At 41.1% G+C, this 22,945-nt stretch overlaps 2 protein-coding genes across 4 annotated transcripts in view; one reads left to right on the top strand and one right to left on the bottom strand.

Moving 5' to 3' along the window:
- Positions 1 to 708: 708 nt before the first annotated feature.
- On the bottom strand, positions 709 to 2,574 carry LOC116631426 (collagen alpha-1(I) chain-like). The gene is made up of 2 exons (XM_032402541.1): positions 1,629 to 2,574; positions 709 to 935 (listed from the first exon to the last, which is right to left on the bottom strand). The coding sequence occupies exons 1-2, from the start codon at positions 2,572 to 2,574 to the stop codon at positions 709 to 711; spliced, it is 1,173 nt and encodes a 390-aa protein (XP_032258432.1).
- Positions 2,069 to 22,945, top strand: part of TSC22D1 (TSC22 domain family member 1) — a 133,439-nt gene continuing 112,562 nt past the window's right edge. For 2 of the 3 annotated variants that reach the window (XR_004299223.1, XM_032402978.1), the window contains exon 1: positions 2,160 to 5,580. Coding sequence is in view for 2 of the 3 variants with exons in the window: in XM_032402978.1 (XP_032258869.1) it covers positions 2,762 to 5,580 (2,819 nt within the window). In the remaining variant the exon portion in view is untranslated. The other variant, XM_032402977.1, reaches the window with a different exon arrangement.

Raw genomic sequence — 22,945 nt, 5'->3', positions numbered from 1 at the left:
CTCTTTATGCTTAAACAAGCTCCTGAAATAGGATTATAGATCTGGAAATTTGTGAGATTTCCTAAATTAGTTGTCTAACCATAAAAGTTTAGTTCCCCAACAACCTAAGTTAAAAAAAAAATTCTTTCTAGGATTTTCCGTATCAGTTTGTTGTTGTTTAATTCCTGGGCGAGAAGTACATTCTCGCTTCGTAGTACATTCTAGCTTAGAGCTAGAACGTTTTGACGGGTAATGCTAGGGAAGCAACTTCCAGTAAATTGCCTCCTATCAAACCTAACATTGCTTCTGTAAAACTATGCTCAGACCATGCAGGTTTTTTTTTTTAAACTGGATTTGCAGATGGCCTTTTTTCTTTTCAAACCGTAAGAGGTGGTCTTCATTTATCACTGCACTCGTGTTGCCACCAAGATTTGTCTTTTAAGTCAAATCTGTGGGGGCTATATAGCCTGGACAATTCAACGGAAAGACCCTTCTGCCGGAGATAAGCTCCACCTGTTGAGGTCAATTAGTTTACAGGGCTAGGCTCCTTCTTCCCTCCAGGTAGGGATGGACTGCAAGCACGCCATCTCTAGAGAAGAGCCTACCCGGGAGGAACTTAGGCAATTAATAGCAAACAGCTGCAACATCTGCCTGGCTAGCTCACCCCTGCCCGTCGAAGGGCGAGGGGACTGCATGGCAGCCACAACAGCACTGCACAAAAGGCAGCACCTATCTTGAAGACACTCCGGCCTTGCGTGGACCGCGCAGCTCCCGGCGCAGGGGCCTCCGCCTAGGGGGCGCGGGCGACGCGGGCCGGGGGCGAGCCCAGGTGCGGCGAGGGGGAGGAGGGCTCCGCCACGCGCCAAGGAAGAAAGCCTGACTCATGTCGTGTCGTGGCGGTGGCGGTGGCGGCAGCGACGGCAGGCTCCTGGGAACTGAAACTCGTGATGCTGTTGCTGCGGAGAAAAGCCTCATTACCCATTCCGCAGGCGGGGTGGACACCACCCAAGGCGCGTACACCCGAGACCCAGGGCTCCAGCAGCCTCCGCGGGCCCCTCCCCGCCGCGCCCCCTCCCCTGCCTCGTGCCCGCGCGCGCGCACCGGCCGCGTGTGAGAACAGAGCGGACACACCTAAGCTGCGCGCGCCCTGCACCCTGCCCCACCCCCACTCGGGCCGAAACTCACAGGCCGACCCGGATTCGCTCCCCCGGCCGAAATTCCCCACCCCCATCCCCCCACCCCCTCCCCTCCCCCCGGCGTGGGCGCCTCCGCGAGCCTTCGGCAATTTCCGTCGGGAGAACCAGCGCTCGGCAAGGCCCGAAGCCCCGGCACCGCCTTCTCTGCCGGATCCGGCTTTATGTCTGCGGCGCCGGGGCGCATGCGCAGACGCCATCTTCCCTCCTTCTCCTTTGCTTGCCCCCTCCCCCCGCCACCGCCACCGCCACCGCCTCCTCTCGCCGGCGGTCGCCCCTCCTCCTCCTGCGCTCGGGCGCTGGTCCCTCCTCTCTCGATGCCGCGAGAGACTGGGGGATACGGTGGAGCCGGAGAAGAGCACTAGTAACAACCATCACAGCCCCCTCCCCGCCCGCCGCCCTCCCTCGGCACCCACCCACTCACCCGCCCCGTCTGCCGACACCGACCAACCCCACCTCTCGTTCCTTTGAACGGCGTCGGCTGCAGTCGCTTGCACCAGCCCGTCTGGCCACCAACGCCGCCGAGAAGGAGCCGCCGCTGCCTGCGGCCCCCTCCCGCCCGGGCCGCGGGAGCAGCAGGGTGAGGACGAGCCGGCTGCGGAGGAAGAGGACAGGAGCGGCTCGCACCCCTCTGCGCTAGCGCACATCCCGCCGCCCTCCGGGGAGGCTCGGGCGCCGGCCCCTTCCTCCCCGAGGACGTGTGCCGAGCCGAGGCGCCTGCCCTGAGGGAGGAAAATGCTCGGGCTCCATGGCTGCCAGTGATGGAGCGGTCCCTGGGCTCCCGCTGCCACTGCCGCCGCCTTGCCCCGGCCGTGCTCCGCGAGGACCCGGCGTCTCTGCGCGCCCGCCCGCGCCTCGTTGCTGGGTTCACCGTACCGGGCGCCCCGCCGCCGCCCCGCTCCGAGCCTCGCCGCCCCGGCCCCAGCCGCGGCCAGCGTTTGCTCACGGAACAGCCGCCGCGAGCCCAGGGGGTTTGAAAGGGTCCGAGGGGCGTGGGGGGAGGGCCGAGCGGGGACAGCGGGGCCGGGAGGGGAGGTTTGAGCGACACTGAGCTCGGGGCTCGCCGGCGGCGGCGGCGCTGGGGTGGCGAGGGGAAGGCGACACTCGCTCCTCGCTGCCTTCGTGCAGAGCGACCGGGAGGGTTTTGCAGCGGCCGCCGCCGCCGCGGCGGGAGGAGGGGTTGAGGTGGCTTCTGAGTTATCCGGAGAAGGTGGGCATTTCTCGGTTTTCCCACCCCCTCCCCTTGTCTCCCCCTTGCCTTGTCTCCCCCCTCCCTCCTGCCCCGCACCCCACGTGAAGCGGAATATAAAGGGGGGTGTGAGACTAGAGGGGAAAGTGAATGGCGAAGGACTGAAGGGGTCCCCCCTTCGGGTCCCTGGCCGCCCTGTTCACCCTCGTTCATCCTCCCTTCCCGAAGCTCGCCCCCGAAGGCAGGAGCGGCCGGCGCCTTCGGCTGAGGAGGAGGAGGAGGAGGAACCGCGCCGGGCGGAGCGTCAGGTCCCGTTTTTCCTCCCCGGCGTCTTGAATACAAAGCTTACGGTGCAGAAGGAAATTGCACTCGCCTCCTCCGCCCCCCGGTACCCGACACAATGCACCAGCCGCCTGAGTCCACCGCCGCCGCGGCCGCGGCCGCTGCAGACATTAGTGCTAGGAAGATGGCGCACCCGGCAATGTTCCCCAGAAGGGGCAGCGGTAGTGGCAGCGCCTCTGCTCTCAGTGCAGCAGGTACCGGCGTTGCTAGTAGTGCCACATCTTCCGAGGATTTTCCGCCTCCGTCGCTGCTCCAGCCGCCACCTCCTGCAGCATCTTCTACGTCGGGACCACAGCCTCCGCCTCCACAAAGCCTGAACCTCCTTTCGCAGGCTCAGCTGCAGGCACAGCCTCTTGCGCCAGGCGGAACTCAAATGAAAAAGAAAAGTGGCTTCCAGATAACTAGCGTTACCCCGGCTCAGATCTCCGCCAGCATCAGCTCTAACAACAGTATAGCAGAGGACACTGAGAGCTATGATGATCTGGATGAATCTCACACGGAAGATCTGTCTTCTTCCGAGATCCTTGATGTGTCACTTTCCAGGGCTACTGACTTGGGGGAGCCTGAACGCAGCTCCTCAGAAGAGACTCTAAATAACTTCCAGGAAGCTGAGACACCTGGGGCAGTCTCTCCCAACCAGCCCCACCTTCCGCAGCCTCATTTGCCTCACCTTCCCCAACAGAATGTTGTGATCAATGGGAATGCTCATCCACACCACCTCCATCACCACCATCACATTCATCATGGGCACCACCTACACCATGGGCACCACCATCCATCCCATGCTGGTGTGGCCAGTACATCCATCCCCGGAGGGCCACCCTCAAGTCCAGTATCGAGAAGACTCTCTGCCACTGGAAGCTCTGACGGTGTTATACCAGCTGCACCAACTTCTGCTGTATCATCGGGTGGCTCACCTGCATCTGTAATGACTAATATCCGTGCTCCAAGTACGACCGGCAGTATAGGTATAAGTTCCGTTACTGGCACTCATACAATGAATAATGTTAACATTACTGCTGTGGGTAGTTTTAATCCTAGTGTGACGAGCAGCATGCTTAGTAATGCTAATATAAATGCAAGCAATATTCCTAGTGCTGCTAGTGGGAGTGTTGGGCCTGGAGTTAGCAGCGGTGTTAATGTGAATATCTTGAGTGGCATGGGCAATGGTACTGTTTCTTCCTCCGCTGGTGTTAACAGTGCCCCTAACGCAGCTGCAGGGATGACTGTGGGATCAGTTTCAAGTCAGCAGCAGCAACCCACAGTTAACACGTCAAGGTTCAGAGTTGTGAAGTTAGATTCTAGTTCTGAACCCTTTAAAAAAGGTAGATGGACTTGCACCGAGTTCTATGAGAAAGAAAATGCTGTACCTGCTGCAGAAGGTGTGGTGATAAATAAAGTGGTGGAAACTGTAAAACAAAACCCGGTAGAAGTGACTTCTGAGAGGGAGAGCACTAGCGGGAGCTCAGTGAGCAGTAGCGTCAGCACACTGAGTCACTACACAGAGAGTGTGGGAAGTGGAGAGATGGGGGCCCCTACCGTGGTGGTGCAGCAGCCGCCGCCGCCGCCGGCTCTTCAGCAGATGGACTTCAGTGGCCCCGGTGCTGCCGGTGTTTCTCAGTCACAGATCACGCAAGTACAGTTACAGCCTCAAGAACTGAGCTATCCTCAACTGCAAGCCACGCTCAGTGCTGCAGCTGGTATCCAGCCGTCACCTGTTGGTGTGGTTGGTGTAACTTCAGCTGTAGGTCAGCAGCCTTCCGTTGCCAGTTTGGCTCAACCCCAGCTGCCATACTCTCAGACGGCTCCTCCAGTGCAAGCCCCCCTTCCGGGGGCACCAGCCCAACAGTTACAGTACGGACAGCAGCAGGCGGCTGTCTGTACGCAGACGGTCCCGAGCCATGGTAAAGCAGTGACTCCGAATCCCGCTGCAGAGTATGTACAGCCGCAGCCGGTTCTTCAAACAGCGGTGTCCTCCGGACAGCCCAGTGCTGCAGGAGTGGCAGCAGGGACAACAGTGATTCCTACGGCCCAGCCGCAGAGTCTCCAGCTGCCCGTGCAGCCCGCAGCAATCCAAGCACAACCTGCAGGGGCATCTGGCCAGCCCGTTGGCCAGGCTCACACGGCAGGAGCTGTTGCGCCTACTGGCAGTCAAATTGCAAATATTGGTCAACAAGCAAACATACCTACCGCGGTGCAGCCGCCCTCTACCCAAGTCACACCTTCAGTTACTCAGCAAGGTGCTCCTCCATCGTCACAGATAGGTCCACCCGCTCAAACTGCGATTACTCATCAGGGAGTTCAGACTAGTGCTTCGAGCCTCCCTCAACAATTGGTCCTTGCCCCCCAGAGTACCTTGTTACCTGTGCCTCCCCAGCCACAAGGAGTAGAATCAGTAGCTCAAGTTTCGCAGCAGTTGCCTGCAGTTAGTCCTCTGCCCTCTGCTAGTGGTATTTCTCTTACCAGTCAGGTTAGTTCAGCTGGTCCTTCTGGAATGCCTTCTGCCCCCACAAACTTGGTTCCACCACAGAATATAGCACAGACCCCTGCCACTCAAAATGGTAATTTGGTTCCAAGTGTTAGTCAACCTCCCTTGATAGCAACTAATATAAATCTGCCTCTGGCACCACAGATCCCGCTAGGTTCTACTCAGTTCTCTGCACAGTCCTTAGCTCAGGCGATTGGAAGCCAAATTGAAGATGCCAGGCGCCCAGCGGCACCCTCCTTAGTGGGCTTACCTCAGACTATGAGCGGTGACAGTGGGGCAATGTCAGCAGTTTCAGATGGGAGTAGCAGCAGCCTAGCAGCCTCTGCTTCTCTTTTCCCGTTGAAGGTGCTACCGCTGACGACACCCCTGGTGGATGGCGAGGATGAGAGGTAAGCTCATGCCATGTTTCTGCAGACATGCAGCAGCTTCACACTTAATCTGTTTCGTAGCTGTGCGTATGCACGACATTTGTCGAAGGCATTACATAGTTTTTCAATTTTGTATATGAAAATGTGTTTTCGCGGTAAGTTCCCTAGCGCAAGAGTGTTACGGAATGGTTTCAGAGTGGATAGCAAGTGGGTGTAAGTAATACGTAAACTATTTGACAGACGAGTTATTGAGCATTACGTGTAGGCCTGGGGGGCACCGAGTGGTTTTTGTTAATCATAAAATGCTTTTTAAAGAGATTTATTATGAACAGAAAATTTGTGCTAACCTGTATAATAGTAAGTCTATTCATTTGAATTCCTAAAATCCTTGTGATCATCTCTTGATGGGGGGTTGTGCCTCCCACGGTTGTTTCTCCTTTACTAGGTTGGACAATCCTTTTCACTTCTACTGTGTTTGATCTTAGTCTGTGAAAGATAATGTTACCTGCTTTTCCTAGTCAGACGTTACAGGAAAGATGACCTAGTCTGGGTTATATAGGTTGCCCTTGTACTGTAATTGACCAACTTTTGTGTACTTATTTAATGGTCATTTTATCTGAACAGAACAGGAATGGGAATCTTAAAAAGTATGTCGTGGGGGAGGAGGATATACACTGTCAAAATTACCAGATTCATCTTTGATAGTAGTATCCTGTACATTTTTCCTTTTGTATAAGTAGATCAAGGTGGTAGCCATTTTAAAGAGTAAGGAAAGTCTTGGAGGGTTGAATTTGTAGAGGTATGAAAATAAGACTTTGTTCTCCTGATAATCTATTCCACCTGTTCCCTTCTTTGTCAAAAAAATACCTAAAGCCAAAAATACAGTATTAAACCAGTGTTTTTGTAATTGAATTGGAAATAATGCTCTAAGCATGCCATTGAATCAAACTGTGTCTTTTAAGCTGACTGCCTAGAAAAGTTGTGAAATCTCTAATGATTCTACATGGCTTTAAACTAAGTTGATTTTTAAAGGAATGTTCTTTTCACAGATTTGCTGGTCTGTGACTAACCTTGATCAAAATATTATCATAGGAGTTAATGACAAAGGCTGTTCATTTTAATTATTTTAGTGTTAGTTGGAGATTTTTGTGATTGAACTTTCATCGAACCAATTGGAAATTTATATTCTAAATGTGTATTTGTGGTTTTTCATTTCGGAAAAATTGAGCGTATTTCAAAAGAATTGCAGTTTTAAGAAAAAGAGAACAAAGGCCAATGTTGCAGTGAGGTTTTCATGATACATATTTTTTTTAGTTACTCAAAAGGTGTAAAGCATGGTTAATTGAAATGATTTAAAATCTTGTCTTTCAAGATTTTTATAATTTTTCCAGGAGTCGTATAATTAAAACCTTGTTACCTAACCAGATGTATTCTGTAACATGTATACAAAACTGTACTTAAGAGGTAGACCTCTTCTAAGGGGTAGTTTCCTTAATAGTCCTCTTATAATTATTGATAAAACTTTGTTTCATATGCTAATATTAACCTGTGATTGCTAATATTCACTATAATTTTAAAGAATTATTTACCCCAAATATTAATGTTTTCTAAATCTAAGGGGTGTGACTGAGTGAAACCCCTGAAAATCAGGTATATTATGTGGATGCTAAATTCAGAGAAATAAAAGCTTAGATGAAATACACAAATGAAAACCAAGCATTTTGAATTGAAACCTGCCATGATTTTTGTTAATTACCATTTGTGGTCTCCTGGCATGACTTTCTCCTTTTTTTCTTCCCCTGGTGGTAGGTCATGATAGAGCTTTGCACAATTTGCTTTTCCAGACAATTAAAGTCAGATGTTGCTACTTAGAACAAGGTTTTTAATTGTAGGGGTAGAGGCCAGTTTAAGATATTTAGTACAAAATTAACTTTTCTATATAGTAACTGAGATGAAGATTAATTAGGGACAAATTATGTAGAAAGATTTGGAAATAAAGGGACAAAAAGATATACTGAAGTATGATTAAATGTTGGTGTAAAGTAATCTGAGTTGACTCTACCTGTTTTGAATTTATTACATATTTGAACCTTTGTTAGTTAACATCAAAGTTAAGTCATCAAAACCAGAAAATTTTTGTTTCATAGGTATCCTTTAAACGCTGAAAAATCAAAATGTGTCCTAAAATACCTATAAAGATCAATAAGGATAAACATGTATATTATGTTCTTTATGGTGTTTTACTGCATATTATTTCTTTTACCCCTAAAGCTTAGAAGAAGAAATGTTTCATTGAAATTTGCTCTTGGAAGGGAATTTGAGAGTATCTACAAGAGAAAAAAAGTGATAATGATTAAAAAAATTCTTCTTACCTTTTCTTCCCATGATAGCTTCTGTGTCACTTGCATCTTCTGGGGTTTGGTCACCAATTTCTCTCTCATGGGAGGAGGGGGTACATTATAATTTCAATATATGACTTAGAAACCATGTTAACAGTGAAATTTTTTGGTGGTAAGGCAAATGAAAGATTAGTCTTCTTTTGAAATAATACTCTTAACACTTTAAAATTTAAAATGTTTATTAGGCACGTGGAAAATGCTTTCAGTTGATCATTGGGCAAGAATATAAAAATTAGAAACACAGGTCAGGAGTTTATGTATCTTGTTTTTTAAAATTCATTCTCATCAAAAAGGTCTTAATGTCCTATTTTAGCTTTTAACATGAACTTTATAACACAGGGAAGATACAGGTATTTCACACTGATCTCTAGTCTTTTGTGTTTTCCAACTATTAGTACGGCCTCTTAAGTAAAATTGGTCATACTTCTCTTCATCCTTCAAGACTCAGCTCAGATGTTCCCTCTGAAGCATTCCTTTTACCCAGGGAATGTTGTTTTCTGAGCACTTTTTGGTGTTCCTCTATTTAACTGCACTGCACACATTCAATTATAATTATGTTTACCTGTCTTCCTCACAAGACTCTGAGCCCCTCAAGGACAAGAACTAAATATTTTTTGAATGAATTAACGAGCAGACCTTTCTCTGCTTTTTCTGTCACTATTTAAAATTTATATTGTCTCATCATAAGCACAACTGTTAAAGATGCAGGATCATATAATTTATGCAATAAATTGAAAAGAAAAGAATAAAAAGACTTGCTCTTTTGCACCTCTTTCACCTCATCATTGAGGTGAGTTGATATTTATTTTCTAAATACAATGCCTGTTATGTAGTAGGCTCTCAAATTTTTATTAAAGAGGAATGAAAGTCTTATCTATGAAATAGTAATACTCATTTTGCCTACTTCTGAGGACGGTAGCATTAGATAAAATATCTTAACTATAAAATACTAAATTATAGGCTTTAATTTTTATTTAGGTTGTACCTGCACAGTTCAAAGGGTCAAATAATTTACATGGTTATGGAAACAAACAAAAGCTTCCTGCCCCCTTCCTTTCCATTTTTCCTTTCCCAAAAGCAGTCACTTTCACCTCTTTTAGATGATTGTCATGTTTACTTCTTAGTCTGTAAACAATATGCTTATATTGCTCCTGGATATGCAGCATGGCTAGATGGTTAGGAGCATGGACTCTGGAATTAGACTGTTTAGGTTTGAATCTTCCTCTGTCAACTGTTAGTTTTATGTAATATTGGGCTACTTAACCTCTCTGTGCCTCATTTGGCTCATTTAAAAAAAATGGGTATAACAGTACCTACCTCATAGGGTTGTTATAGGAAATGAATTTGGAAAGCCCTTAGAACTGTGTCTAACTCATATGCCCTGTATAGTGTGTGTTAAATATAATACTCTGTGCTTTTGTTTCGGTTTTATTCACTTCCTGGATAGAAAATGAGGATTTAGCTTTGTTATCACCTACTCAGCTGATCTCCTTTACCTCCTGGCACTCCTTCTTCTTAATAGTTATGATTCCAGCACTCTTGATTATTCAGTATTCTTGTAAAATATCACTTTTCCTGTCCTATACAATGTACCGCACTTCCCTGCCTCCCTCCACTCCACCCCAGCTATCTAGTATAATAGTGTACTAGAATATATAGTATATATATTTCTGCATACTGCTTAGCATATAGAAATGTTAGTAGGTACCCCCCACCAAGTTTTCATCTGTTTCCTCCAAATTTTCTCCCATTTTTGTATGCTTTTCTCACCGTTTTTGCTTTGCCTTTTGTGACAGAGCCTTTCCTCAGATGTCTGGTAATTCTTGGTGTGGTCGGCTGCTTGCACGTTAGGAGACTAAAGAGCTTATCTAGTCTCAGTGACTTGTTGACTGTTAAGCTTTACCATAGGGTGATCTGGCTGAAGTTCAATGTCTCTGCCCCACCCCTGGCTTAGTTTTTGCTGTAATTATACTAATTGAACTTTTCATCAAATGTCTCTTGAGATGTTCAGACATATCAGGTATTGTTATCAATTTTATCTTCCTGAGGCAGTCTCTCATGCCCCTCTGACCTCCATTCTGGACTGAGTGTCTTTTAGACTTGGTACACAACCATTATTGTGGGATTCCCTTCACTTTCTCCTGTGGTTGGATTTCCATTTTGCTGTGATCCATGTCATGTTCATTCTTGGCTTACTTGATGTTTTAAAATGGTTTTAGGGGATGCCTGGCTGTAGAGCATATGACACTTGATCTCAGGGTTGAGTTTGAGCCCCATGTTGGGTATAGAGATTACTTAAAATTAAAATCTTAAAAAAAATGGTTTTAGTTTACTCTGACATTCATTTGATTATCTGGTTAGGTTAATACTACATGTAAAATTGTATTATTTTATAATTTTGCTCCATTGCTTTCTAGCTTCCATATTGCTTTTGAGAAGTCTGAAGTCACTCTGATTTCTCAAATATTATATGTGACCTGTGTATGTATGTGTTTCGTTTTTCCTTTTTTTCTGCCTTGTTTACGCTTTTCTCTCTTCCCCTCTCTCTTTAATTCTCTGAAAGCTTTTGAGATTGTATCTGTTTCCAGTGTTTGGAAATTTTACAGTGAGGGGTCCTTGTGTAGGTCTCTTTTCATCCATGTTGCTGAGTACTTGGTGTGCCCTTTTAGTCTGGAAACACCTTTTAATTCTGGGACTTTTTCTTGAATGAGGTCTTGATTATTTCTTTCCACTTTCTGTTTCTTTCTCAAACTCTTCTTATTGGGATAATGGACCTTCTTGACTTCTTTTCTAATTTTCTTGTATTTTCCTATTTTCCATTTCATTTTCTTTTTGCTCTATTGAGTTTTCATATGTTATCATATATTTAATTTCCCAAAACTTGTTTTTTGACTTTGCTCCTTTTAAATAGTATCTTGCTCTAATAACAATAATACCTTCTCTTAGCTGTCTGAATATATAATTTTTTTTTTTTTTTAAAGATTTCTTCTCCTTGTGTGATCAGTGTACCCCAGGTTTGTTTTCTTAGTTTATATTTGCTTCGGTCTTTATCTTTCATGTTCTACTATAGCCTTTCCTTAGATGGTTGGTGGTTGTGTTGTGAATAGGGAAGTAAAATGCGAATTAGAAATCCTCAGTGAGACTTGTTAGCTTTACTGTATAGTAACCAGGCTGGGATGTTTGGTTGGAGGACTTTTGATGTCAGTATCTTCATGTCTTTCCTTTGAGCTGGTTAGATATCCTTGTAGAAGGCTCTTTCTTGCTGAAGATGAAGGTTGTGGGGGACTGGAGGGAAGTTGGGTAAAAGGTTTTGGGGGAGTCTTGGCATTCCCATATATATTTCTTCACTCAATCACCCTGTTTTTAGTATGTTTCCTGTCTACAGCTATACCCGATTTTTTCAATCTTGAGATAAGGTGTTTTATATTCTCCAGACAATGTATTTTCAGTTTTTTGTTGGGATTGGGGAAGGACAGTCGGGATCAGTGGAGCTGGTTACTTCTTAAAAAGACTTTTAAACAATCTTCCTTATTTTAGCTCCCTCTCTCCCCCATATCCCACTGCGGATGTATGTGATACTGCCAATTGCTGAGTCTTTTGGGGATTTTACAGTTTAAATTGGGTTTGTTCTTGGCTTTCTCCAATGTTTGCTAAAGATTTGATTTTCTAGTGTTTGCTAAGTCATTTGTCACTCAACCATCTGCTTTCCAGCTTCCAAATTTTTGTTGCTATTGTCTTTTCACCCGTTCTCTCAATTTTTGTGGGCTTATGTCTTTCTATCTTAAAAATTCATTTTATTTGGTAATTTTAGTGGGTTTTTAGAAAAGGAATATAAATTGTGTTTACTATCATTGTATACCTATCTTAACTGTAGAATACTCCACTATTAAATGTAAAGAATGATGCTAATTTTAATAAAGTCATTGCTCCAAGATTTGATCTATAATAAGTACATAAATTTTAAGAGTGGAATTGCTTGGGCTTATATCCAGTAGAAATAAGAATAGTATATAACTTGGCATTTCAATTCACAGAAGTCATTAGAAATGTTCGGATTAAATTCAGTTAATATTTATTATCACATTAAACCAACTCAACAACCCTGTGAGTTAAGTTTTTTTCTGTTTTACTGGTGAATAAACTGAAGCTTAGTTTATTAGAGAGGTGGCGCTGTCTCTGGTTACATACGTAGCAGTAGAACAGCTCATATTAAAAATCATTTTTCCAATTAAAAGTCTTTTGGTATTTCTACTAATAAAGCCAACAAGAGGTAAGGCTGATGCCCATAAATAATAGAGTGGCTGAAAACCTGAAAAAAGGCAGGCTTCTTTGATTTGTGTATTTGTGCAAATAATAGAATTACCATAGAACATACTGATGTTTATCCATAAGCCCTTGGTGAGAAGACAGTGGTTAAAGTCATCACACTGATGTATCTGGAATACACTAGACATGCAAATATTAAATGCATTAAGTTTAATATTTTTTTTCTTTTGAAAGTTGTATGAAGATTATCTTTTCAGGAAAACTATTTTAATTTCTAATTTAAATTCAGTCTTTGTAATTTTGGCTTCAGAATTGTAAGACAAGTAGATTTTGCTTCTTGTTTAGAAAGTTGAATTTAAAACTATGAAACTATGCAAAGCATGACCTGTTCTGGTGCTGCGATATTAGAAGCATGCTGCAATGTTGGAACTCTGGTGGTTGGTTTTTGCTGTGTCACCGTGTTGTTAGCATTGAATATGTCATGGTAAGAATATGCTTTAGTGGCCCATTAAAAGAAATTACACGAATTACATGTTTACATTATTTTAAAGAACTATTTATAATTAATTTTAGATTCTAGGTTGACTTTTTTTCCTAGCTTTACATATATTCACATGTCCTTCCCCCCATTATTTCTTTCTCACCAGTCGATTTGACATGGAAATCTTACTTGACCTTTCAGCATCAGTGAGCCTAGCTGACCTTTGTTTTTCCTCCTCCTTGAAACACTCTATTTTCCTTTCAGGGATCTCCTTTTTAGTTTCTTCCCACCTTTCCGGCCCCCTTTTTTGAGTCTCTCTCAGATTCACCTACTCTGTCAGACTCAGTGTTGGAGTTTCTTCAGATTTCTGAGTCCTCTTCCCACTTACTGCCTTTTCCCTAAGTGATCATCTGCTCTGTGACTTTAAATACAGTCTGTATGCTATCAGTTTCTGAATGCGCACCACTAGCCCACACTTCCCTTAGCTTTAGGGTGATACCGTTATCTGCCTTCATAAAGCATTTCCACTTGCGTTCTCATAGTCTTATCAGAGCACAAACTTACCTCTTCATTACCTAACCTCAAATTTCTTTCTGTTTGTTCATCTTCATTTTAATAATTACTATTTCTTAGTAGTTCTTCACTTTAGAAGCCTGAGGGCCATTCCTGGTAACTCCCCTTTTCTCACCCCATACATCCTGACCATAACCTTCAAAATATATCCTGAATTCGCTGTCCCCCCATTGCCCCAACTCCAGTCTGACATGTTTACCTCTTACTTAAAGTACTGCAGTAGCTTCCTCACCAGCCTCTTGCGTACATTCTTGCGTTTCTCTGATATTATATCTTGTAGTCAAAATGATATTCTTAAAATAAAAATCTGTTCAGATCACTCACTTGCCCAACACCCTTTAAAGCCTTCCCATTTCTTTGAAAGTAATTACTTTTTGCTTTTGCTTACCTCTGACATCATATTATGCCACTTCCCCCCTACTTTCTGTGTTCCAACTGCCTTCTTTCAGTTCCTCAAGTTGCCATCCATTCTTACTTCTTCTAGGGTTAGGCACACGCTGTTCCTTCAGCCTGAACGTCCCCGCTGTCACCTGCCCTCCATTCCTCCTCAAAGTTTAACTGTCACCTTTTTATAAAAAAAATTTATTTCAGTGTGTTATTTTCAGGTGTACAGTATAGTGATTCAGCAATTCTGTACACTACTCGGGGCTCCTCACAGATGTACTGACCGTCACTTTTTGATAGGCCTTCTCTGACATAGCAATCTAAACTCAGGTTCTTTGTTTCTTTTTTTTTTTTCCCTCAGGTTCTTTGTTAACACTGTTCTTTTATAATGTTTATTATAGTTTGTAATTATTTTTGTGTGTGTGTGATTATCTGATGATTTTAAGCTTCATGAACAGGGATGTTTGGTTTGCTACTACATATCCAAAGTATATTTCAGTGCTTAACAGATAGATGCTTAGTAAAAATCTACTTAGTGAATAAGTGAAGCAAAGTGGTGTAAGATAAGGACACCTTGGCTTTTTATAATCACTGTTATGGTATCTTTGAAAGGTAAATAACTTCTGTATAGATGACCATGTGATATCACTGTTTCCTTCTTTAGTAGAGGTGAATCAGAATTAATTGATTAGTTTTTGCTGTGTTTATGAGCCAAAAAAGCAATCCTAGTTGTTGCTTATAACAAGCATTTTGTTTTATGTTTATGCTTATTTTGTATTTACTTTTGTTTATGCCAATAAAATTCTCCGACTTGATTAAGACCAAAAAACCCCCTATTTTTTCATAATTAGAATATCAGTATTCTTTATCAACTTTTGACTCGTTCATCCACTCAACGTATAATGAAGCTTAAATAGTATCCAAGTATTGTCTTGGAAGTCCTTTGGTGCAGTTTGAGCTGTTGAAAATATAAACATTTAAGTTGTAAAAATGTCATTTGTTTGTATTGAGAGTTTTCCTTATTAAGCAGTTCAGTGAATAATTATTTGTTTAAAATTCCTAACTGATCTATTTTCCTTATGGTTATTATGGTTACTTGTTATTGAACAGGTAAGTTTTGGATTACGTAAAGGGAGATGAAAAAGGCTTGGCGGTGATCAGAATTAGTAAATTAATTTGATTACCTATGGGTATTAAATGGGCATAAAAAAGTGTTGAGAGATGAGGTCTTTACTTTGAAGGTTGGGGTAATTAAAAACAGAAGGGAAAATATGGAATCTGATGTTGTAGTGCAGTGATCATCAGTTGTGAGAGAGACCAATCCGTATTAAACCTGGTTGCCTGGCTTAAAACCGTATTTGTGTTGATTGGGGAGAAGATTTACTAAGATTAATTTTTATTAAGGATTAACTTTAGATCATTATGTGTATGGATCTACCATGGTATGGATGGTATTGCCCTTCCCCATCCATGAAGCCATAGAGTAAAGGGTTACTCTGAGCTTCGTGTGGTTAAGACAGATATGATAGCATTTTATTTCCCCAGGACTCCTAGATTATTTTTGTAATATCAGCTCACCACTCAGGTTGGGGAACTTCTGATACCTTGGGTACATGCCTGAATATTCCTTTTTTGAGTTAAGTTGTAGTTGGATTGATTATAAAATTGCTCATTGTGATAAGACTTCATTTTCCCCCAGCTCATCTAGTTACCTAATTTTTTTGGTATTAGGCTTTCTTAGTGTGCATTCACATGGTAATAAACAGCATATTGACTAGTTAGGAATGCTTTGAAGGTATAAACATACAATTTAAATAATATCTAGCACTAGATTTGTGCTATGATATGGCTATGATACATTTCTACTGGTAATAGTAATGAAACCTTATTCTTGTATGACTTCTGGGGGTTGTTTTTAACAAAGTACTTTGAAATAGATTATATCCCCTTGAGTCCTAACAGTACTAAAGTTGATAGGATGCTTTTGTTCAATTTTCACAGAGGAAGAACAGTCTGGTTCATTTATTCAGTCATTGATTAAATATTGAGTTACTGCTGTGTGTACTCAGATGTACTGTTTTTACTTGTTCATAGGCTCTATAACAATTTAGCTAGTAAGAGTAGTAGTCGTAGTTGTAGGAGAGTTCAAAATTATAGTACTTAGGTGCAGTGTTGTTCTGAGCACTTTACATATATCAACTTATTTAATTCTCAGAAAATCTTATATGCCTTGTAAGTACTATTATTATCCCCATTTTGTGGGTGACAAAACTGTGGCATAGAATGATTAACTTAAAAAAAAAAGAATGATTAAGTAACTTGAATTCAAGGTCACATAGCTAGTAGGTGGGAGCTAGGATTTAAATCTAGGCAGTCTGGGTTCCAGAGTTTGTACTCTTAATGACCCTTGAGCTCTGTTGGCCTCTGTGGCATATGATCAGAACTGAGGTGTTCTGACAGCAGTATTGAGAGTTGTTTTCTCAGTCAGCTTTCATCTATTGGAAGGCACTGGGAACTGCAGATATCTCTTATTCTTGTTATATCCTCAAATAATCTTTTTTTGATCTTGGAAGTTTGAGTGGGGATGCTACTCTTATTCTTGTACTCAAGAATATAAGCCCCATGAGAACAAGGACCTTATCCATCTAGTTTACCTCTGTATTCTCACTGCATGCAATGGTGCCGAGCTCATAGTATGTTTTGAAATATTTGTCGAATGAGTGCATTCAGACATGTGGCAGAAAAAACCCCCATAAACATCCAGGGTAGGGATATCGTTACAGCCAGATACTTTGCCATTCTGTTACCATTATGTGCATAGCCATTCTGATACACAGGAGTAAGTTTCAGTTCTTCCCAGATATATTACTGTACCTGTTATATTAAATTCCTTTTGTCTCCCCTTCAGCAGCCTATCAAATGGGTATATTTATTGAGTGCCTACTATGTGTAAATTACTACATAGTAATGGTGTAGGCAAAAATGTAATCAAACATGGTTCTTGTCCTTAGGGAGTGTATATGACGTACATATGGTGAAATTATATGACAACAGTAAGAGGTAAATAGCAGTTTTAAATGACATGAAATATGGAATCAACAAATCAGAAATTTAGAGCTGGAAATCTTGAGATCTCATTCAACTCTTGTTTTATAGATGAAGGAACAAGTTCAGAAAGGCTAAGTGAATTCTCAGATAGTGCTACAAAATGTTTCTTAGACTAACTGGAACTCTAGTCTTGAAAATGACATAGGAAATTGCCTTCAAAGTTCACAGATGGGATAGAATTGACCTTTGGTAGGTCAGGGATGCAGTGTTATTTGAATGGACTTTTTGGGTTGAAGGAGAATATTTCAGGTAAGAGAGTACTAATAAAAAGGGGAAGAAATAAATGCATTCAGGGCATCAGCAAGGCAGCAGTTGGACTTAATAGAGTTAAGTGTCTTAGGCTGTCATAGGAAGTGACTGCAGATTGAATCTAGGAGTGATCTGGCGCTCAACACTTGTTGACTAAATCACATTCAAGGAAGATAGTATAAAATATTTCTCATTTTGAGAAACAGACAAAAATAGCCTAATTTCTCAGAAAGGCCATTATCTATAGCTGTAGTTTTAAAGGTATGGTGGGTAAGTGGTCATAACCTTCAGGTAGGATTTTTGGCAGTTTGTTTTCATAGGGTTTATCTGTGTTTAATCCAAAGCAGATGTGTCCCAAATATATTTGGTAGTGAAAAGAAATCCTAGTGTGAACTAATATTTTAGGATTGGTTCTTTACATTAGTGATCATAGAGGCCCTTCCCTCCTTTCTTTTCATTCATTCCCTTGCCAGTCTCTTCCAGGCAGTGGAAAGAGGAGGAATAATTTCTTTCTATCCCCTGGGCACTCTTAGGTCTCTACCAAAAGGGAAATAGTATATATAGTTATTTAAAATGTTAAAAGCATTAATGCTGTCATTGACACTAAATGTGAGTAATTTGATTATTTTATTGACATTTACAATGCCACGAACTAAATTATTCCTTTATATGTTGGTGCCTTCTTTCACTTCACTTGCCATTTAAAATTTTGAGAATATATTCATATATGTGTGGATATACATATACATATATGTGTGGAATATAATTTTTAAAAGAACCTCTTGAAATTCTTAGATTACAAATTATCCTGTGTATTTGCAAGGATATGATTTAATAAGTATTGGCACAGCACTGTATCCTTAAGGAGAGCCTCCTTATTCAAGAGTAAGTGTCTATCTATATATATAGATCTGCATATGTATACACACACACACACAAGAAAAAGATAATAGGTAACAGGCTCCAAATACTACTCTCCTACTATTTTTGGTCCTTTGTTTCAGGTTTTTTCACCTATTTATAATTTATTTTGTAGTATTTAGATCTACCTTTGTAGGCTGCTTGAAACAATTTAGGGAATGACTTGGGATAGAAGTGCAATAAATGGGAAAAGTATGACAAAGGTAGGATATGTGTCATGAGAGATATTAATAAAGCAGTATTGAGAGTCAGAAGGTAAAGATCAGATCACATGCCTTTGAAGTGGTGACATTTGAGAGAAGTTATTTTAGTAGAGAAAACTTACACCAAGAAGGTTCAAGGTACAGGGAGTATTTAATGGAAAAGAGCATAGGACATAGTCTGAGTTGGTAGGTGATGGTGTCTGTGTACAGGAAGATAGAAGATAAGGCTAACTTTGAAAAGCACTGAAGGCAGGATTGAGGAGTCTGAACGTAATTGGACTTGAAATGGAGGGCCCCTTTTAGTTTTTGTGCTGTGTAGTGACCTGGTCCCAGTGTTGGGTTTTAGGGAACTGCTGACTTTATTTGGGATATCTAGTTGCTTCCTTCCCTAATGGGGTATGAGAAACTCAGTAGTTTCTTTTTCTGTCAGTGGTGGAAATGGAGGCATGTGCTCTTTGTGGTTACAATCTGAGATAATGGTTTGAGTCAGTGACCTTGGCCTCATTAGGAAAACTAAGGAGATAAGGACCCGGTCCACACACTACCAATCCAGAGGTTGAACACTGGTAACTTAATCCTTTGGAATACATCTCTAGATTGTAAAGGCCTCCAAACTGCTTGAAATTGCTATCACAAAAGAAAGCCATGTGGGTACCACCCTCCCCCCAAGCCCGGGCTATTTTTGCATAGTATTTTTGGTTATTTTTTTAGACTTTTTAAGTCTTATATTTGCTAGCTTTACCATCTTAAAGCAGATGAGGAAGAAGAAAGAAAAGAAATGGGATTCTAAGGCAGGTAAGGTGACATTGGGCAAAGTAGTAGCTTATAGCCTGACAGCAAAGTAGGAGTTAGAAATTTTAAGAATACCCCAAAGAAACATGATATAGTATTGAATGATTCACCAGTTGAAAGTGACATTATGAAATAGATAACCTAACACACTTACATCCTAAGGAAGTTTTTGTTTATGCTTAATTTTATTTTCTTGGTTGTGTTTTGTTGTGGTATTTTCAACAATGACAGGGATTCTCTTTCTGTCCAGGAAAAACTCATGTCTTAAAAATTACTTTTTAAAGATGATAGTCAATAAAACTTGTATTAGCAAATTTATTTTAGAAAAATGCTGCTTTTAAAAAGTTACCTTTTTTGCTTGATTTTTGTTCCTTCAAGTGTATTGCTTTGGGTGCAAGGTGGCATGAGGTGAATTGAAAAAAAATACGGGTTTGGGCTGTAGTGCTGTCCACTGCTCAGGTGCTGATAAACCATCACATGTCTGGGTGTTTCCTTTTCTTCCTCTTTTTAGGCTTTATTACTAGTTTGTCTTAACTTCCCTTTCAGAGCCAAGCTTGGAGCCATGTCTTCTCTTTGGCTGATGCTCCCTGTTACTGTAGAATGTTGGAATAGTGTTTTGTCTGACTCCAAAGCTGTTCTTCAGCTTCATTGTGTTATTTTCTTCTTTGGGGATCTACCAAATATTATTTACTAGTTATTCTCTGAAATGACAGCAGGATTTATATGTGTGTACAACTGTTATATTTTATTATTAGGATTTTTAGTTATTTTCACGTTCCAGGGAGGAGGGGTGGATCCAAAATGGGGAGATGGGTAAAGTCCAAATTAGATATCTTATAATGTTTCCTGCTTTCATTCTTGAATCCCATAATAATTAACCATGATACTGAACCCCAGTCCTTTTAGGAACAAGTATATTAAAGGCTTATTGAAGGAATATAATATTTGAATTTTGACCTCTTTAGCTTTTTTTTTTTTTTTTTTGGTAAATTTATTTAAGATTAATGATAAATTTGTAGGGGACCTGAGCATTGTATGACAGAGGGATGATTCTAAAATTCCTTTTTCTTTTACTGTATTATTGGCTGATATATTATTTAGGTAAAATATTATCAAGTTAAGTAATTTGGTCACATAATACCAAGTGATGGAGCGAGTATTCCACTAGATGATTTGATTCCAGAGTTTGTACTCTTAACCATTCTGGAGTTTGTCCTGGCCACTAATGAGCAGCAAGAGGTGTGGCAGCTGACAACTATAAAAAGCAGTCTTCAGCCTGTGGGGATGGAGGCATTTGGCCCTGTAGATTTTTTTGGATTCTCATTGTAGAGTTGTACAGTGACTGATGTTCCTATTTGATCCTTTCAATCTTAGTTATTATTTTCTCTTAATATTATTTTCTCCTAATTAACTCTCTTAATTTTGAAAACATTTCTACTGCAAATGATTAAATTTTCTAAGTTTTTGCTAAAGAATAAACTTTAAATTTGGAGAATTTGCGTAAGTGGAATCCAACTTTTAAGACTTGAGTGTAGGGATAGTTTTATGACTTGAACCTTTCAGTAAGTCAGATTAGTAGCCTTCTATGGTCTCATTTAGTGAGGTTTTACAATAAGCTGTTGATACTTACGATATATATTTTTTAATGCTTAACATGATCAAATTACATTTAGATACTTCTTAAAGTAGAAAACTCACTTTAATCAGTTGAATCATAATAGCACATTTTATGACTCAGATCTTTTAATTTTGAATGGTTATAGCTTATATGTTCATCTCATGCTTATTATTGGAAGAAGAAAATGCTAATTTATGTGAATACTTTTGTAGTAAGTTGAAGAACAGGATTTACCTTGTCTTTTTGCTTATTATCTTAGAAGAGGGAGTTTATTATTTTTTTTGAGACAATTGCATTAGGTATTCTTTTAATTCAGAATTTTTACAGTAGAGCTGCTTTCCTTCATTTTGATTATGTTTCCTGATTTATAAACATTGGAACTATAGAAAGAAGCAATTGGAACTTTTTTTTAAATTGTAGTTAATAGTAAGATCTTAATGGGTATAGTACCTTAATTTATCATTTAATATATAGTATGAATTTTAGTCACTTTTTCCATAATTTCACTTTCCACTAATATGAAATAGCCAAAAGCTACTGAAAGCCAATAATTTTCACATCTTGTACAAGTGATTGCATTTCTAGACATTTTACTTATTGATACGCTTTTGACAGCCTAAATTTGCCATTCTCCCCATCCACGTAGGCAATCACAATGAAGGGAGAATTTTTTTTTTAAAGATTTTATTTATTTATTAGAGAGAGTGCAAGCAAGAGAGCACAAGCAGGGGGAGCAGCAGATAGAGAGGGAGAAGCAGACTCCCCATTGAGCAGGGAACCCGACACAAGGCTTGATCCCAGGATCCCGAGATCCAGGATCCCAAGATCCTGACCTGAGCTGAAAGCAGACGCTTAACCCACTGAGCCACCCAGTTGCCCCTGAAGGGAGAATGTTTATTTGACAGAGAGAGACACAGCGAGAGAGAGAACACAAGCAGGGGGAGCAGGAGAGGGAGAAGCAGGCTTCCCGCCGAGCAGGGAGCCCGATGCGGGGCTCCATCCCAGGACCCTGGGATCATGACCTGAGCCGAAGGCAGACGCTTAACAACTGAGCCACCCAGGCGCCCCTGAAGAGAGAATGTTTAAAAGTGGGGTTGCCTTTTGTGAAATAGAAGGCTGAAAGAGACCCACTTTGGGTCTTTTCCTTTTATTTGAAGGTTTAGTTTCTAGTTGTACTCAAATTTTTAGCTCATGGGGATCTACCAGTAGCTTATTAAATTTTCTTATTAAGAAATGAATCCAATATGCAAAAACAAAAGCTTTTAACAAGTAGACACGCTGGCCTAACAAAACCCAAGTTGTGCTGTATTTGAGCTTAAAAATATGTGACCTAAATGCCATGTAGTGGTCTGAGAGACTCAACACATGAGTAAGGGAGCAGAAACAGAGAAATAGAAAGGTCTAGAAGACTGTTAAAGTGGATGGAAGGGAAAGAGGAGGATCTGGTGATAATTGGTAAATTATTAAACAGTTTTGTTGCCTACATCTCTAAGTCTAGCAATGTAAAATATTTTAGAAAAAGTACCTAAGCTAGTTTAAGCAGTTGTCTGTTAGCCTGTGAGGCTTTTTATAGTATTTCTAATCTTTCTTGGTATTGTGATGATTTATTTACTTAAGAAATATTTGAATGCTTGTTATTTATGCTAGCTCTGAACAAAGGTACTAAGGATACAAAGAAAAAAAATCATGCTTTTGGTCTTCCAAGAGTTTTGTCTAGTACTCTGAAAGAGCATCATAAGATCTTGATATATCTTCTGAATTATCCAAATTAAGTTATATTATGCTTAGTTCTGTATATGGTGTGCATGACAGCCTTTTGGTTCAAATAAGTTGATTAATCTAGGCTATGGATTAAGGAGCATAGTTGACAATGAGGTAGAGTTTAATGAGCATTAGCTTTGGCATCAGATCTGGTATCTAATCTTGTTTATGCTACCTCTTATTGTGTGACCTTTGTAAATGTAAATGTAAGCCCAGTTTTCTTACCTGTGAAGTGGGAGTAATAGTTGCACTGTTGTTGGGAGGATTAAAGGGGATAAAGGATGTAATGCACCTAGTTCAGTTCTTAGTAGTTTTTGTAAATGGTAGCTGCTTTTATTGTGCAAGTAAGAATGATTCCTTTCAGAAGCACTGTAAATTAAAATTAAAAGCTTGCCTATGTAGTTGGAGACTTTCTCCATACGATAGCCTTCTAAACCAGTGATTCTGCACCTTCGTGACAGTTTTGGTATATAGCCTTTCTGTCTGGGGCTCCATAAGAGAATTAATCCCTGTAGGAAAAGAGTGACTACTCTCTCTCTCAGTCCTCCTAAGAATGTCATGTATCTGGTATCACCATTCTAGATGCATATGAGCAAAGGGAATTTATTACTTATAATGGAGGCATCAGGGA

Source organism: Phoca vitulina, unplaced genomic scaffold (genome assembly GCF_004348235.1).
Source record: "Phoca vitulina isolate PV1807 unplaced genomic scaffold, GSC_HSeal_1.0 scaffold5, whole genome shotgun sequence".
NCBI lineage: Eukaryota > Metazoa > Chordata > Mammalia > Carnivora > Phocidae > Phoca > Phoca vitulina.
This window is presented reverse-complemented; position numbering and strand designations above follow the sequence as displayed.

Excerpts from the sequence above, each read along its gene's own strand:
- LOC116631426 (XM_032402541.1), bottom strand. The coding sequence starts at position 2,574 with ATGAACGAGGGTGAACAGGGCGGCCAGGGACCCGAAGGGGGGACCCCT. Across the intron at positions 936-1,628 it reads GCCGTTCAAAGGAACGAGAG|CAACAGCATCACGAGTTTCA; the intron begins GTGGGGTTGGTC and ends TTTTCTCCGCAG.